Source organism: Anopheles bellator, chromosome 2, assembly GCF_943735745.2.
Source record: "Anopheles bellator chromosome 2, idAnoBellAS_SP24_06.2, whole genome shotgun sequence".
NCBI classification, from domain to species: domain Eukaryota; kingdom Metazoa; phylum Arthropoda; class Insecta; order Diptera; family Culicidae; genus Anopheles; species Anopheles bellator.
This window is the reverse complement of record NC_071286.1, coordinates 53,917,060-53,933,974: the sequence shown is the minus strand read 5'-3', so window position 1 is coordinate 53,933,974 and position 16,915 is coordinate 53,917,060. Positions and strand designations below refer to the sequence as shown.

Sequence of the window (16,915 nt, the reverse complement as noted above, 5' to 3'; positions counted from 1 at the left end):
TTCCTTTGCTTACTCCGAAACGTGCCGAAACCCTTAGTGTGTAGTCGCCCGCTGTACCGTCGGAAAGTGGAGGAAGGATTTAATCGATAATGACTTCAACTCCGTCCCGTGTTTCACCACCGATTTTCCTTTCGCGCGACTGTAGGTTGCTTCGGAAATCCAGAAAATAGTCGGAATCCGAAAAACGGTAGCAAGGAACGGAACGGAACACTTTGCCCATTCAATTCGCACCGTAACAATGAAATTCGGACTCAAACGCAATCGCGAAGAGACAGTTTTCCACGCGAAAACAACCACCACGCGCACACGTTACTCGAACCACTTACTACTAGAAACTGCCCTTACTGGAAAATCGCAACCACTCGGAGCTTGCATGTTGGCGGTGCGAGTGTTTGCGTACGCGGGTTGCAACTCTTTCGTCGGAGCATGAGTGCCCGGGGAACTCATCTTCGTTCGCTCGATCGCAGCTGGAAAATATCACATGTGGAGCATCAGAGAGAGAAAATGAGAGTTTGGGGCCATTAAATCGCAACTGATCAAACCCCGTCACTTGGGAGGGAGGCGGATTCGGGAAAGCAACGAGTATTTTCCTTCAGCTGTGAGTTCCCTGCCGAGGAAAAACATCGTGTCTCGAGAGAAAAATGATTTCTCATCTCCGATGGCGTTTTCGGTTCGGTTTCCACGGAATCGCGATCACGGGAATAACAGAGCGGTGCTTAAACATGAGTTTTCCATAGTTATCATAGGTTAGTTATTGGCTATCATTGTTTGTATCGGAACTGGTGTCGTACGTTGTAATTTAATGCATGGCCGTACAGCACACCATTTATAAAATTAGGGCAAATTGTTCCCTGTGTACGCTGCTTTTATTACAAAAAAATCGCCATTACACCATAATTTTAAATACAAAAAATTAATGTTTTATCAGCAGAAGTAGATCTGGAGATGTGGTATCATTTGGAGGGCGTTACAAACCCAAAATTCGTATACAGTTTTCGAGTGGCCGTCAATCAAGTTGCATAAATAGCTCTCCGCACTCGAACGTTACGCTTCATGTTTTCTTTCAATCGCAAAGGCAATACCGGATGTCGCACATGCGCCATCATTTCTATGGCTGCGCTGTTCCCGAAAGTAAAGGTTTTATTTACATTTCCACCGGCACATCAGGGAACTCATCGCTCATAGCGTCGTTTGGGAGAACGCGGTCTTTTGCGGCTCCATTTTCGCATTCTTTTTAAGGCACCGCTTCTCTACGGATAATGCTCACCGCCAGGGTTGTTGACCTTATCGACGCTCGTGTTGCGTAATGCGTGTTCGGAAACAAACATCAGATTCGCAATCCTATCCCCGACAGACGGTTATTGTACTACTTCAAATTTCATCCGAATCTCGGTGTCTTTGAGCACGTACATCAGCTCCTCATCCTTGTGCGAGCGCAACTCATCGATGCTTTGCTCTCTGAAGCCAGGATCCTTCGCCGGATCGTCTGGTAGGATACCGTCCGTCATAGCGACTTGTGGAATCTGCGCGTTGAAACTGTGCCCAATGCGTTCGGAGTTAGTAGGCGTTACACCGATCCTCTCCCAGGAGTCGCCCCCGAACGGGATCACGAGTGGTGCCGAATGATCGAAAGCAGTCGTCCGGAAAGGATTCGAGGGACTTCCGAACCCCAGGTGGTTCATCGTGTCTCGGGCGAGTTTGTTGAGGGCAGAGTTTTTTGACGAGTAAAACAGAACAGCCGCTCCCAACGTGTGGGCGATGGAGCGTAAACAGCGACAAACGTGCTTCCGGACTTCGGAGTCGAGATTTTGAAACAAGTCGTATTTACCACCGACGATCACAATCGGAAACGGGAAGAGCTCAAGGGTGGCAAGGTCTGGATGGTCTTTGCCAACGCGCAGCACAGTTTGATTTTTCATTTCGTCGGTCTGCCCCTGGGACGCATGTCTGGACACGGCTTGTTTTAACCCATTCACAACGGCCTCTAAATCGGTCCACAGGCGATCAGGATGCGATAGATCCAGCATGACGATAGTAGAAAAAGTCTCGACTCCATGCGATCGAATCGGCATTTCAATCAGCTGGCTAGAGTTGGCCAAGCTACCCAGCTCCCAAACATTGCAGATGCTTTTCTGGGCCCCTTGTCCCGATGCCGTTCGTCGGCCAAACGAATACTCGAGTGCCAACGTAGGGCGCGGCATATCATCGCGGTCGAGAAACCTGTTGATCAATGTAGATTTGCCCTACAATTAAAAGAGGAAACACCGTTCACATTCAGCCACTAGCCGACTGGACAGTAGTAGAAATAGTCACTTACGACACCTTTGCTGCCGAGTACAAAAATGGTCCGTTCCGTAGGGCCGACCGCCAAACTCGTTTCATTTTTCAGCTGCTCGGTGACCAACTTTATGGCTATATCCTGTATTGTTTCTGTTGTATCAACTTCCATTGAATTTAGCTCACTCATATTTTCTGGTCGGTAAATTTCTGCTTTGCAAATAAAACCTCACCAAATGGCCTGGTGCACTGATGGAAAAGAACACAACACTAACGCATGACAGTCCGTAATGTAGGTTTTCACCGTTGCTAAGATTACCGTAACGTTTACCAAACAAAGCCACGGCTGCTTCCATAGCAACGGGTCACCGACTGCAGCAGCAACTGCCGAAGTGCAACGAAAATATCAACAAAATTTACTTATCTGTTTTGGGTTATAATATATCGTTGCTTGAGGAGAACGGGAGCATACTCATGCTAGATAAAATGCTGTTTAGAAGTAGCAAGTTAATTTCATTTCCATTGTCAAATACTCACAAACCAAATTACAAGGTTCAGTATTTATTTCCAAAAAATTGGCTTTATACACAGATGTACAAGAGTTAAAAAAGTGGATAGCTTCTTTTCTCTACTTCGCATAGTTCCACCATCCATAGTTTATCGTAACTCTCTCAAATATACTTGTGTTTTTCCCTAAAATCTACTATACTATTTCCTATAATGCTCCTGTTTTCTATTTATCTACAACAAACTAATCGTAAACTCTATATTTAAAAAAACAAAATCAAAGTGGGAAACAATTTCTACGTACATCATAAAATGGTCTCTTATTGCATTGCATTGATGATTGCGTTGATGTTTGATCCATTTTTAGTTTTTTTCTGATATTAATTGGTTCTCACATCTTTATCCATTCAATTCCTTGGAAAGTTAGACTGCAACAGCGTAACAACAGCAGGCAGATTTTCACACAGGGATTTGCCTTGGCTACAATAGAATGAAACACAAGAATAACATTTAAACTATTGTACTTCGTTCGATACATTATTTCTCCTTCACGATTTCCACTATTGAAAGGCACGCCTCCAGGAAAGTATGTTATACTAGGTCAAAAATTTGAAATAACTATCAACAAATATAGTAACAAGTCCAACCTAAAATAGAATGTTTTGCAGTGCGGTGCCGCATGGGAAAGTGTCAGATTGAACATTGAATGGTTGTGTAGGTTTGTTTTTGACCAACAGCGCTCTTCTAGAACGTTAACGAACATTGAAGGATACTGTCGGGTGAGGTTTTGTGATGTACGTAACGGCATTATGGTGGGCCGTCGGTAGACGAATGATTGTATTCCACTTTAACGTGTGCCTTGGTTTAAGATTGCTACTTGTCCGCTTTGGCACCGTTTGTGATGCCCTTCTTCTGTAGGCTGCGGTATTCCTCGAACAGATGTTTCATGTCCGATAATGCGCGACAAATTTCCTGTGCAAATCGTTCCGAGGTCTGAAAACAAACAGGCCAATAGTTAAAAAGGTGTGCTCGACCAATCGACAAAAAAATATAGAACCAGAGGTTCGTTTTCGAATTTACCGTGGTGCCGCAGGACCGTTTGGACGAAATGTGGAAGAAGATAAGATCTTCGCCTGCCACAATGTACGACACACCGTACCCATCATCAGCGACAGGGCCGAACCCGCCGCCGGCGCTAATGCAATTCGGATGCTTCCGCAGGTCCATCTTGGAGGTTTGGCCGTGCGGAGTTTGACTAGTGGATAATCTCCATGGTTCACTCAGCACTTCCTGCAGGAAGGGTGAGTCGATCTCCAGGTACTTGGACACGACATATAAGCAAAACAGATGCCGATCGATACCTTTGCCGCACATCGCGTCCTGATAACCGAGCTGGTGGCGGTCACAGGCGGCATTCAGTAGACGCACTCGTTCTTGGACCTACGAGCGAGATCAAAAGTCACCATACCGCAGCTAGTATTAACGTTCGGCTGACTTACCGAAACGGTGCTATCGAGCATCGCCTTCACCCAAGCAGCGGATTCGATTGTGCACGGACGAACAGTTTCCGTGCGCCCCTCACGGAATAGTCTAGTCATCGAAGCTTCGTATGTGAGGGAGAACTTGCCGGCATCGCGGTAGTATGCCAACTGCAAGGCCATCTGTATGAACGCGTCCGGGGAAAGGCGACACGTTTTCATCAGTCCCTTGCCGTAAGCATCGTGTACGAGAATCCGTAAATCTACGTCCTGTGCGATAAAAGTATGAAATTCACGTACAACATACGTGCGGGTTACGTTATTATACAACAATATTGAACAGTGCATGCGGCTGTTTGGGTATCCTACATTCAACAGCTTCTGAGCTGCCAGATGGGCCTCGTCGATTGCCTCTAGCGCCACCTTGTCATTCAGGTCCCACACCAAGCGCTTCGGAGTGGGCGGCTCAAACTCAGGAATGCCAACGGTGTTACCATTCTCATCGTATCTGTGAGGGTGCCGTGAGGGCAAACAATAATTTCGATTAGTACAGAACTATGTTGTCTTCAGGCATCGGGGCTTACAGAATTGCGTGCGAGAGATTTGAGACATTATTGAATTCTACATGCTATCAGCTATCATACTATAACTGCGGGCGGGGTAGCTAAGTGCTAGTTTATCTAGTCTAGTGCAAGCTTTGTTAAATAATTTGCTAACGTTAAAGAAAGCCAAAGCCTTGGCGCATGCAATCTACACGTCATTATTGTTTTAGTTAAAATGCATCTATTTTTAGTTTCACAAATCAACATAAAAATTTACACAATCCAAAACAACTTACAGTTGTTTAAAATTGTTGAAAAACTCTTTCAATTGTTATCCAAAAGCCTTTCAAATTAGGCGCACCGTGATAGTGTGGTTTCCAGGTTAGTAACTTAGATTGTCGGGTACCGAAATAAAAGCTTCGCGATAAGTCCATGCACTACACAGGCACGCACCGATTCCCGGGATGCCATTGTCAATGTGGGTGTATGTTTGTTATTTTTGGAGTAAGTCAGAATGGAGAAAAGATCATTAAACATAAAACCTTTACCGTTTATTGATTGCCTCATCAGCGACAATATTTTCCCAAACATGTGCCAAAACAGGTGCATCAGCCCTGGAGAACAAAAGTCAGTAGAACAGTAAGTACTATGTTTACTGGATGGTGAAGAGTTTAAGAAGATAATATACAATAGTGTTCTCTCTTGCTGCAAGTGATGGTGCGAAGATGACAGAAATGCGTGTGCAGATGTAAATCAACGAAAGTAGATGGCAGTGTATAGAGAAATGGATGACGAGGAGTTGTTCGATCAACGCTGTCAAGTGTGCTTTTCAGCACCAACAAGAACCATACTGCCGGAAAGAGCATCCTCCACGATAGCCGAAGAACAATAGAACAGCAACCACCACCACTGATCGCACCAGCAACGTAAAACGCCGTCCTTTTGGAACACACGGAAGAATTTACAACCATTTCAACATCTATGCACACCGAGTAGAAAGCATTGAAGTAAGCGTAATGCGGATCTATATACAAATATGCCTCGTGCGTTCACAACCATACATCCAATGTCTCAAAAGTAGCTATAACCAACAATCCACTGGGGCATTTTACGTGCGTTCGTGACTTCCACGAAACACATCTCACTGAAACCCTTCCGTATCTCCGATCCGTCCGACGCAGCATACAGAAACAGTGACAGTGAGAAGTGGCCTCGGGAGTTAAAGATCAATCAGAAACACTTTACCGCTGCTCCGTTTCACCCATGATCAGCATTTCCCAAATGTGTGACATTACGGCTGCATCCGCCCTGCGAGTACGACGCACCACAGAATCCATGGCGTTTTGATGATGACGGACGGTACGTGGCGATTGAATGGGAGAATAACATACAGATAACGATGTGTAATGTTTCGAACAATAGGATGCAAATGTTTTAATTGGATAACGGAAACGATCGATGTGGGTTTACGTTGTTTCGCGTTTCGGTTCGATTTTTACAACGATGAAAAGAGAAAGAAAGAGAAGAACATAAGACGATCGGCACGATGAGAGTGTCCACGTTGCGGTGGTAATTGTATGCTGACGTTCTTGATCTATCGATGAACTCGTGACTTTACTACACTATCGATGAAGACGATTGTGTGGATAGACAGAAACAATGGAAGACCGCGAACTTGTTCGACGATCTGACGACAATCCTTCAGTCAGTGTGGAATATCGTCTGAGATACCTGTAAAGTAACGAGCACATAACGAACAACTTACCACGTATGTTCTGCATTGAAACCAATCTGTAACGGGTGAATAAGAAAAACGGTTAGATTTGCTCATGCCGTTCATCAGCAACGAGTCGCAACGAGTACACTTACCCGTCCATTGCTTCCCACGCATACGGTGAAGCTCTTGTCAAACCACCGATCGTGACCATTGCCGTGAAGAAGATAGCGTCCGAACTGGTCCAGCTTTTCCGGGTGTGCAAGATCGAACTCGAACGGGTTCTCATCCAAAGACAGCACGAACGCAGCACTCTCTACGGTGTGAAGGGATGTGCGGTTGGCTCCCTTGGCGAACACCGTTTGACGAATCTGAGCCCACTTGGTACGGTCACCAGCGGTCAGCGAAGCGAGCAGCTCTTCGCCGGGCTGTGGCTTTTCCTCGCGCTGCTGCAGTATGTGTTCGATCTGAATTTGCAGCTCACACGGTCGCAGCAGTCGGCCGTTGTGGTAAATGATAACCTTGTAGTAACAGCCCCGGAACAGCACAACGATATGGTTCGAGTCTTGGTAGTGTATAATTTTATCGCTCTCCAGACCTGGTGCACGGACCGTGTTGAAGATACGCTCGTACTGCCAGGAGCACAGTGGCACCAGTCCTTGCACTAGAATCTATACCAGGAACAGGAACGATGGTATGTGACTTCGCGTTACTACCATCCCCAGCAACCCGTTTCTTACCGGTTCAAGCTCTTGTCGTTCGACGGTCCGACGGAACTGTAACAACAAATTGATCACACTAGCGGCCCGAGCGCTCTGTACCTTTGTCGGGTGCATGAAAATGGCATCGATGCCATAGAAGTTGCTGTTTACCATCAGGGCACCGCGGCCTCGCAGATATACGTACTCTTCCCACCAATCGGACACGTAGTTCGTCGACCACCAGCTCTTCAGCACGAGATATCGCTGTAGCTTCGTGGCAATGCCGCGCTGAAACTCGTTTGCTAGCCGTTCCATACGATTGTAGTTAGCATCATCGAGCAGCGGGCGAACGGAACGAAGATAGCGACTCATCGTATCCTGTACGCTCGGCAACGGCAGCCGTGGGAGCGATCCCTGGAAGCTGTACAATCCCGGCTTGTTCCAGGTGGCAAGAACTTTCACAAATAGTGCCCACAGTCTGGTCTGTGAATTATTCAAAAAAAAATCGTCATTTCACTTGTTCAGGTGTGTGATCATTATTAATCATCAGCGATCTACAAAGGTAATCATTAATCATTATAGCAGCGAAAGTTACACGTAAGAACCATACCTGGAGTGATACTTTGCTGCCTGGGGCGCGCTTCTCGTACATCCAGCCCTTGTACATGAGCAACAGTTTCAGTGAGTATCGCATCGTGTAGCAAATCGATAACCAAACTACCAAACCCGCCAGCGAACACGCCGTCAGATGCCACTGCAGTGTGTCACTGTATAGATAGAATAATGGATTACAGATTAAGAACAGTTTAGCAGGAACTTTGCTTGCAGCTGGTGATCAGCGGCGCATAATTACCCGGGCAAAACAAAAAGCCATTTGTTAACTAAATCGAACGGGACGTGTCGTTGTGAAAAGTGCAATCCTATTGCTATAGCTATTACCAGCCATAGGCTCTGCAAATGTGCCGGGTACACTCCGTTACGGACGCCAGTCTGGAAGGGCCAAGGAGACAATAATTTAGCAGAATGTTCACTGGCAAACTAAATTAACAACCCCATTAGCCGCCGTTCGCGCCACTTACCCTCCAACGGGCTAGCCGTTTCTTCCAGGATCGAACACCAGACTGCCAGACGAGATCCAGAACCTCCCGATCGTAGTTTATGTCCCATCCCTCGTGGGTGATGGAAAACGAGAATGCAACAGCTGAATGAGCTTCAGCCATAGCACAGCCGGCTAATCGTTACCGGTACGAATGCGGGACTTTTCTCTCCACGACCACGGCTTTGCAGTTGATGAACGATTACTCGGCACTAACGTGGAAAAGGGGTAAAAACGAACATAAGTTAGATTATAAAAAATAGGTCATATTAGACGCGATTAGGGTCAACGTTCTTCCGTTTGATAATAATAGATCCAGAGAACGGGCCCGTGAGTGTCTTCGCTGCCAAAATCCGGAACGTTATCAGCCGGGTCACGGCCCGAATGCTCGTTGATAGGCGTTTGTCAGATAAAACTGTACGTATGGAATGAAAACCTCAATGTCACGTTGATGTTCCATTGTTAACAAAGAGAGTAGATGCGACATCAGAAATAGAGAAATGATTGGTTACGTTATAAAGAATATATTTACTGTGTAATTAGTAACATTAAAACTATTCCAGCCTTCTATAGAGCACACAATAATGGAAGAAGGCTGAAAAATGTGCCACGTGCCACGCGCCACGTGCTGGCCGATTACGAGGCAACTCTTCGAGTACCTCATAACAACAACCAGCACCACGATTTCTGTGTAATAGTTTGCAATATAAATCTCACGGGTCCCCTGGGGGAGGCATGATAAGAAGCGCATCAAACAATCTTCTCAAACAGATGATGCAGGAAGCACACTACGAAACGCTTGCTTCACAGCTCCAGGTGCACCGCTGTCCTTCGTTGTGCTTCAATTAAAATATGTTTTTAACAAACTTTCAGTCCGGCTGCAAATGCGTCCCTGACCTTGAGTTTGGCCAAGCGGCCAACATCCCCTCCTTCGCCACTACTAACCCACCGTCGTGGTTGGAAATTGTTACGAAATGAACTTTGGAAGACAACACAGCGCTATGGACACGGTTGAACACCATCGCTGCGCTGTTGGCTTCATGCCTTTGGGTCCAAATGGTTAAAGCCTCACAATGCTATATGACATTGAACGCGCATCGCGATCGTTGGGTGCCGAGCGTATGTTGCGTATACCATCGTCAGCCGGCGTGGCAAGGTTCCACAGCGTCCCCACCAATGTTGCTCTGTTTCAGTGGCTTTTATCTCACTTATTGAGAAACGTAGAAAACGTCTCATTCGTCTAACCTTTACGACGGCGGCTTAACCGAAAGTGGTCACCGGTGCGCATTGCGGCGAAACGGCGGTCACTGAAGCTCGTGGGCGTTGATTTCATATGCATTTTCTTTGGCACGGGCGAGTGATTCCTTCCACCATGCAACTAAAGCTTTCCACCCTCAATGTCGAGCTGAAGGTGAAGATCGTCCACCTTTGGTGACCTCGCGGAGGGCCGCGAACAATCCGACCAGTGTTGTTGTTCAACAATTTAAAAGCGATCTACAAATAATTCATGATACAGTCGCACCTTTTGCCCTTCTGACCAGCACGTGTGTTCAGCAGCCAGCTGTTAATTCACCTACCGCAGCCCCGAGTACCAATTCTCAACCGTGCTTAAGGTCACATTTTTCCTTTCGTCCACTTACACTGCACCATTCACTGGATTTTGGGATCGAAGTTTCTTCGAACGGTGCAGTTGTAATGACCTGACAGACAAATCCACATTCGCCTTCGATCTTGCAATCATTGATCTTGCGTCAAAGGGTTGTTGTACGCGAGAAGACGCGGAGATCGCGGTGATTCGTCCGGTTCGAAATAGTCTCCATATGCTGGCCCTACTCTACCAGCTTCATTGTTCGACGACTGCGACTTGATTGCACAAGCACTTCGTTCCGATGTGAACAAGCCCACGCTTAGCTTCGGAGTTCTCCGATGGTCACCAAGAGGGGCAGTAGTTTCGTCGTAGCTCCAGTGCCGTTACACAAGTGCTCGGTAGACACCCAAACACGGTCAACACTACACTTGTTGTGCTGCACGTTTGTTAAATTTCTTAACAAATTTCTTGTTTCGTCGGCCCTTGAATAGAATTCAGATAGGAACCCCAAAGGGTTAGTGGGTCGCCAGAGCCACGGGATCTATTTTGAGTTGCTGCCACATGACACATAACAAGTAACTTTCTTTAAACAACCTCACTGCTATTATCAGTAAACTCTCTCTTTCTCAGCCAGTGTATACGCACCTAAGGTACTAGAGTGAGGTTTGCTTAGGACGTTAGCGGTACGATTGCGCGGACAGAACCACACGCGACGGCAGGCACACTCCGACTAACGAGCTCCGTTGATGCCGTCCAGCGTGTCATGGGATCCGTTCTTCGGAAGCGAAACCAAGATAGTGGCCACAACCTGGGCCCACCGCAACCCATTACGCACTCGTCACGTCACATACCTTTGTTTTCTTAGACCATGCTGACGGTAGTGTTGGTGAAATGCGCATCTATCAAGAAGGTGTATCGGTTGTGGCCAGTAATCAACAACTGGTCTGCGTATACCGGGATCGAGAATGGGTCAATTTAGACGCTAATGATTGTAAACAACTAATGTAAATGGTCATTCATATTGAGGGCTCTTTTCTTTTGTCTAGTCCACTTAAAAACGTTGATGGTAATATTTTCAAATCTTATATCAAAATAATAATTTCTCCTTCAACATTGCATAAGTATTTATCCTTATAAGTTTTAAAATAATCCTAATGGATACATATCGTAAACGTTGGTGAGCCCAAACCCAATTACCACCCAATTGGACGAATCGTTTGAATAGTGATCAAAATTCAGATGCCCGCCTTGAAGTGGCCAAGCATTAATGTTGGTGCAAAGGCGTGGCATCCAAAAAAAGGGCTTCTTATTCATCAAACGATAAAAACTGGTAGGTCGTGTATGGGAAATGATAAAGCGAGTTGGGAGCTGCCATGAGGCATTCACCTGCACTTTGCACGGACGTGTTAATCATCAAAATCGACGGGCACGCATTATCGGACCTTCGAATCTTTGAAATCCGGCTGCGACTGGTCACCGATTGCTAAATCCTGCCAATGGTCTTGATTTAATCGGTCCAAGGTGCAAAAGCATTAATGTTGGTTTAAAAGATTATAAGCAAACTGTGTTCTTTCACGCCAAATTATAATACAAAAAAAAAACAAATTACCCAAAATCATGCAAGATCACGTTAGAGGGGTTGACAAAAAATTGGCAAACAGCACCCGTCGGGTGTTGGTGGTTCTGGCGTTATTTTGCTATTTGAAAAACAAACAACAACCCCAACGCTTACCGCAGCCGGTTTCGCGATGGTGACGTAAATGATGGGCAGTACAAAGTCCGCGGCATAGTTGATTGTAGCCGCGGCCGGACAGCGGTCGGATTTGCGGCTGGTTCCGGTAACTGTAACGACGCGCACAACCACCAAGCCGAGATAAAATCCGCTTGTGGCGGAATCGCGCAAACGGACATGGGAGGAGCACGTACTGATTTTAAAATAACATCGATTCCGTCTGTGTTTGTGAAGCGCTAATGTGTCGCTGGCTGATCTTCGGTCGCTCTTCATTATTCTTTTGCGCGATGATCAAGTGGAGAGGCACATGATCAAGTGGCAGTAAGTGCACTTTAGGACTTTAGGTACGAGCTCCAAAGTTCAATTCTTTCGGTTTTGGACCATACGATCAATTGTGGCTGTTATCCAGGGCAGAGTTTGCTGTCCAAAAGGTAACCAGAGAAGTGACCTCTCTGCATCGGAAGAGGTTCGTGCTAAAAATATGAAGCACGTGTGTAAAGGCGATAAGCATCACGGAAAGGTCTGTTGATTAAAATAAATGCATTAATCGTGTTTACTTGAGCAAAAACAATTTGCATACTTAGCTTGGCCTCATATGAAAAGGACCCTTTGAGATCGTTACAATTGATTGTTGTTTCTGAGGTAAAATAATCTTTTTTTGCTGTCGATGCGTGCTATAAGAACGTCAGAAACAACGAACGTCATACGCACAGCACAATGGAATTTTAAAAAGAAGCGCTAATCCACTTTTAAAGATACTTCGCCGCAACCAAGTAAGCTCCATTGACCAGCTGATAAGCGGAATGAGGCCGAAAAACCAGGAACCGATCGGCCGGCGTGGGGCCCGTCGAAGGATAAAGCAGATTAAAGGCGCTTTGCGGCCGAGTGTCCGTTCCGATAAGGTTTCGTCGACCCGTGCAGGATAATTGATGGCGCGCAAAACATAACATTGTCTTCCAGAAAATAAAAATAATAATCCCAAACCGTTTAAGGGCGTAGCGAAGCCCACCCCAAAGAAGCGTCGGAAGAAGATCAGCGCTTCGTTCATCCGTTCGAAGGTCGCGGCAATGATAAGCCACAGGCGGCATTGGACAACGATACCGATGAGCAATCGTCATCATCGTCAATGGCACGGTGATGTGGCTGATATCAAGTCTCGCCCTCGGTCAGTGCTGGCAGCATTCGAAGGCGTCACGATTTTTGCTCTTGAAACGAACGATAGTTGTAACTCGCTACTGCAAACCACACAAACAGTTGATAGTACCGCTACCCGTCGCAACCTACCGAAGTGCGACTCGCGTACTGTTGACCTTTAAATATGAGTTCTCGTAGCTCAGCCAACGGGCTACAAGTCAGCGAAAGAATTGCATGCGCTCGACTTCTCGCGGGGGCAAATAAATTACAACAATCAAGACGCCGGATTGCTACTGGGGCCTGTAATGCTAATGCAAGTGAGCAAAAACTTCCCACTTGTGCTAGCACAATTGACGCTGCGAGCGATGATCGATCGTAAACCAGTTCTCGGCGCTGGCACGACGATGCAAAAAAGGCACTCCGACGCTAGCTGGAAAGAGTGAGCTGTTGGTGGCGGCGCAACATAGTTTCACCGGTGCAGCACCCCACTTTGCTTTCGGCTTCCAGATTTTGTGAGATGTTTTTCCGCAACCGCAACCTGCGAAGCGCCACGGAATTGGAATCGGATTAGACCTCGAAAGGCGGCAGGATTATACTCACACACCAACCGACCCAGCCCAGCTCAGCTTCATCGGATTGTTTGACGACGGACCCTAGCGAGAGGCGGGTGTGTTTGTGTGTGAACCAGCGCGACCACAGTGCGTGCTGGTTGCTTTTGTTTGCGGTTTGGCCTTTGAGGCCGCGGTTCAGCTGGAGAGGACTTTGACCGGAGCGTAAAAGTGTTGAGATCGTTCGCTGTCATAGCCGCGGATATGGTTGCATAAGTTTTTGTTTTCTACCCCACTTTTTGGTCTTTTCAGTATTTTATTCTGGCTTTGGTCGGGGATTTCACTAACTTGCTCTCGAGGGATAAGGTTTTGTAGTTCCGTCGAATGGATCTCATTGGTGTTGAATGGATCACAAGTGCGTCTTGTTTTATCAGTCGTATTTGGCCCTGTTGCACCTGTTTGGAACTGTTGCATTAGGAAGAAAATCATCAAATTCGTTGCAGTGCATCAATTAACTAGTTCTTTGCAGCCACATCACTGCCGTACTTTACGGAAATCGTGACTACATCGAGTTGTTGATAGTTGCGCCGCACGTGGGCTAGGAAATTAGAAATCACTGCATAGTAATTAAGGTGGTCGGGTTTTCCTTGTCGTTGCATTTTGAACTTTGTAGCAGGAAGCGTGGTTTTAAACTATAACCTCCCGTTTCAACGCGGAACTGCCTTGGCGAACTGCATGATATTAGTAGAATAGAGCACTAAAGTCATGCAGACATTAAAATTTCTGATAACCTTAATGTATTTCATGAATTGTTTTGAGGTCTTCCTATGCGTTCATTCTCGCTTTGCGTGCCATACCCTACCGCCAAAGTTCAGTGACCTTACACGATGGCCTAATGATGTTAAGGGGTGCCAAAAAAGAGCAATTATCAGTTTCAATGGCCGGCGGGCACATTTTAGCATTAATTGTTTCGCCAATTAACGACCTTGCTCCGACGTTTGCGAACTTTACAACGAAGCATTACTACCACAGATTCTGCGTGTGTAGAACCGCTTCAATGGCTACGCTCCGCCAGCGCGCACTCGTCACGCTCGTCGTTTATCAGACGGCCAACGCACACATGACCACCGGGGCGAATCGCACACAGGCACAAAACTAGGTCAAATGCAGTGGAAAACGAAAACGAACGGGAATCGGCGACTGGCAAGGACGAACGTGTGTTTATGTTCCTTCGCAGCAAACAAATGAGCGTTTCGTCCGTTTCCTTCAGTCCCCGCGATAGCAAGGCAAAGTTTCAACCAGTTTCGAAACCCCCATCGTGTTCAGCATTTTGCTCTGCTGGTCATTGGTTGCTTTGGGTTGAGATAAAACTATTGCTTACCAGTTTCGGCTTGTTCCACTTTTGTGTTTCGATAAGCGCCGTGCCACAGGTTCACTAAACTTCCTATTGCACCTGTACTTCCTTCGCGAACGTAAGACGGCCAAGATGGTTCTATTTATAATCGTATATCATACTTCGCTCTTCGGGTCCTTTGACTTTCACACCGCCTTTTCCGTAGTCGCCTCCGAAGGTACCGGAAGGTGTGCAGTGTAAGATTTCCAATTTCTTTCTGTTTTGTTCGCTTGCTGGCTTGATATCACGAGCTGTGGCAGTACTTTCGCATAACTGTAGCACAGAACAACACGATATGAACGTTTAATTAAATTACGCCCGTCGACTGGTTACGCAAATCGACGAGAAAAACGAAAAGAAAAAGTGTGACAAGACAACGCAGCAGCGAATCTCAAATCGCGAATCGCTGCTCAATCTCTACACCTGATCCGCTGGTCACCGCGTTCGAATGGAAACCGACTGAAAGGAGGGAAAACAGATCAGCATGCTTTGCTCAATGAGTTTGACGTTTCTCCTCACCGATCTGCTAGAGATGCCCAGTTGGAGTAGAGATGTCTCGTTTAAGCTGTTTGTTGCATGATACTTTGTTGCAGGCGATGAGCGAATGGCATAGCAAAGACGAGCTGGACGAGCGAGTGAGCCGCAATGCACCTTATAAACTCGCCGGGCAAGAAGTTTCGTTTGACAGCTGAGCTTGCTTGGACTTTCGACTTGCTATAAAACGTTCAAACGTCCATTTTTTCAGAAAACGAATTTTGTTTTGTTCAAAACGAAGAAGAATTAAACTGCACTAGGATAACGCATAAAGAGAAGGACAACGTTTTTCGATACAAAAATATGCCACTTTGATTGTCATCTTTCAATGGCTATTCAATTCTGTTCATCAAATCGTGTTGCTCCAAAACGCAACATTGTGTACATTTTGTTGTTGTCAAACGTGTGATGTATTTACTGCATTTGAGCGGAAGAAAAGGAATTAGAACTAAACAAAAGCTAGCCTTTCCGAAACTGAACTGGCTTTTCAGAGACTAGCTTTTCCGAAACTGAACTGTTGCTTACTTCGACTTAAACCCATCAACAAGTTGCTTATTCCGAAAACAATTCTATACGCATCGGATTTGTTACACGGTTCAGGTATTTCTGTGTTTCTCAGTTTACGGTTAAAGTTTCAGATATCAGTTGCATGCGAAGGATGTATTTATATTTGTGTATTTGTGCGACATTTCTTGTTCCTTAAAAGTTCTTCTAAGCTTTTCTTCAAAGCTGCGTTTGCGTTTCTAGTGTCTAGTGTTCCCAGTGTAAACTCTATTTTGTGTCGGTAATGATGTGTGCTTTTGTTTGATTTTCTCTCTTCAAGGATTTTGAAACAGAAACATTGTGCTGTTTGTATGCGTCAATAGTATGTAAATTAGGAATTGGTTTAACATTGTTTCAAACTGTCAAAACTTTAGTTTTTGCATGATAGACAATTATTTCCAATACGCAGGTTATGATAGCCAGCATGAGACCAGCAAACAGGATAAAGAACACGCCTAGGAAATGTGCCATGGACAGCTTAACTGGATTGCTATCGATATCCTTTGCTCGGGCCATAGCTATATTTCGCTGAATCTCAAGTCCCATATGTCGAATGACGCTCTAGAAACATGAAATTACGCATGAATTAAACATATCTGTCAATTGTAGATCAATTCTTACCTCAAGTTCCCAGTAACGTTGAATCCCGGCCTGGTGTACCCTTAGTATCATATCTTCATATGCGCCCATCAACGGCCATGTTTTACTACACGCCGAAATGACCAACTCCCAAAACAAATCTTCTTTCAATGGCTGCACCAAACGCGACGCATTTACGTCCATAAAAGACTCCAACGCATAGCTGCCGTACTGCATTCGTTCGAGCATAAATCCCAAATCACGCCGAGTGTGCACAAATCGTGCCAAGGTGTCCACATCGTGTACGCGAAAATTGTTTCTTATCGATACAAGAATGGGCTGTTCGCTCATATCGAGAGAAGTCACCCAGAGAATAGTTCCACCGACCAACTTAAGACCACTCGACGCAACGTCCGCCGTTGTATCAATGGTTTTTTCGTAACGGGGAATGGTCATAATGGATGACAAAGCGCCAGCATAACTGTTGCTGATCATAAATCCCCCAAACAAGAGAAATGCCAAAAGAACTACGCCGGCCAACAAGTCGTT

The 16,915-nt window shown here is 45.9% G+C and overlaps 3 protein-coding genes across 4 annotated transcripts; all 3 read right to left on the bottom strand.

Annotated features, from left to right (window-relative positions):
* Nucleotides 1–1,358: 1,358 nt before the first annotated feature.
* On the bottom strand, nt 1,359–2,467 carry LOC131211133 (cytoplasmic dynein 2 light intermediate chain 1). Its single transcript, XM_058204497.1, has 2 exons — nt 2,318–2,467; nt 1,359–2,243 (listed from the first exon to the last, which is right to left on the bottom strand). The coding sequence occupies exons 1-2, from the start codon at nt 2,465–2,467 to the stop codon at nt 1,359–1,361; spliced, it is 1,035 nt and encodes a 344-aa protein (XP_058060480.1).
* A 361-nt stretch (nt 2,468–2,828) lies between these two features.
* LOC131212226 (carnitine O-palmitoyltransferase 1, liver isoform) lies at nt 2,829–15,046 on the bottom strand. Of its 2 annotated transcripts, none has more exons than XM_058206007.1 (12): nt 14,699–15,046; nt 8,299–8,527; nt 8,073–8,209; nt 7,830–7,986; nt 7,259–7,702; nt 6,674–7,189; nt 6,570–6,595; nt 6,050–6,112; nt 4,632–4,770; nt 4,284–4,532; nt 3,865–4,224; nt 2,829–3,777 (listed from the first exon to the last, which is right to left on the bottom strand). In XM_058206007.1, exons 2-12 carry the CDS (start codon nt 8,437–8,439, stop codon nt 3,658–3,660), a joined length of 2,352 nt encoding a protein of 783 aa, XP_058061990.1. In that variant the 5' UTR covers nt 8,440–8,527; nt 14,699–15,046; the 3' UTR covers nt 2,829–3,657. The 2 variants fall into 2 exon arrangements, with proteins under 2 accessions (XP_058061990.1, XP_058061989.1); XM_058206006.1 differs by lacking the exon at nt 6,050–6,112 and adding an exon at nt 5,353–5,418.
* Nucleotides 15,047–16,141: 1,095 nt separating this feature from the next.
* Nucleotides 16,142–16,909, bottom strand: LOC131207726 (uncharacterized; the record flags this gene model as incomplete). Its single annotated transcript, XM_058200352.1, has 2 exons — nt 16,142–16,348; nt 16,409–16,909. Coding segments are annotated over 2 exons (708 nt in total), but the record flags the coding sequence as incomplete, so codon positions are not given.
* Nucleotides 16,910–16,915: the final 6 nt, after the last annotated feature.

Coding starts and splice junctions, on each gene's coding strand:
- LOC131211133 (XM_058204497.1), bottom strand. CDS start 2,467: ATGAGTGAGCTAAATTCAATGGAAGTTGATACAACAGAAACAATACAG. Junction 2,244..2,317: donor TACTCGGCAGCAAAGGTGTC/GTAAGTGACTAT, acceptor TTTTAATTGTAG/GGCAAATCTACATTGATCAA.
- LOC131212226 (XM_058206006.1), bottom strand. CDS start 8,439: ATGGCTGAAGCTCATTCAGCTGTTGCATTCTCGTTTTCCATCACCCAC. Junction 7,190..7,258: donor AACGACAAGAGCTTGAACCG/GTAAGAAACGGG, acceptor TTCCTGGTATAG/ATTCTAGTGCAAGGACTGGT. Junction 4,533..4,631: donor CAGCTCAGAAGCTGTTGAAT/GTAGGATACCCA, acceptor TTTATCGCACAG/GACGTAGATTTACGGATTCT.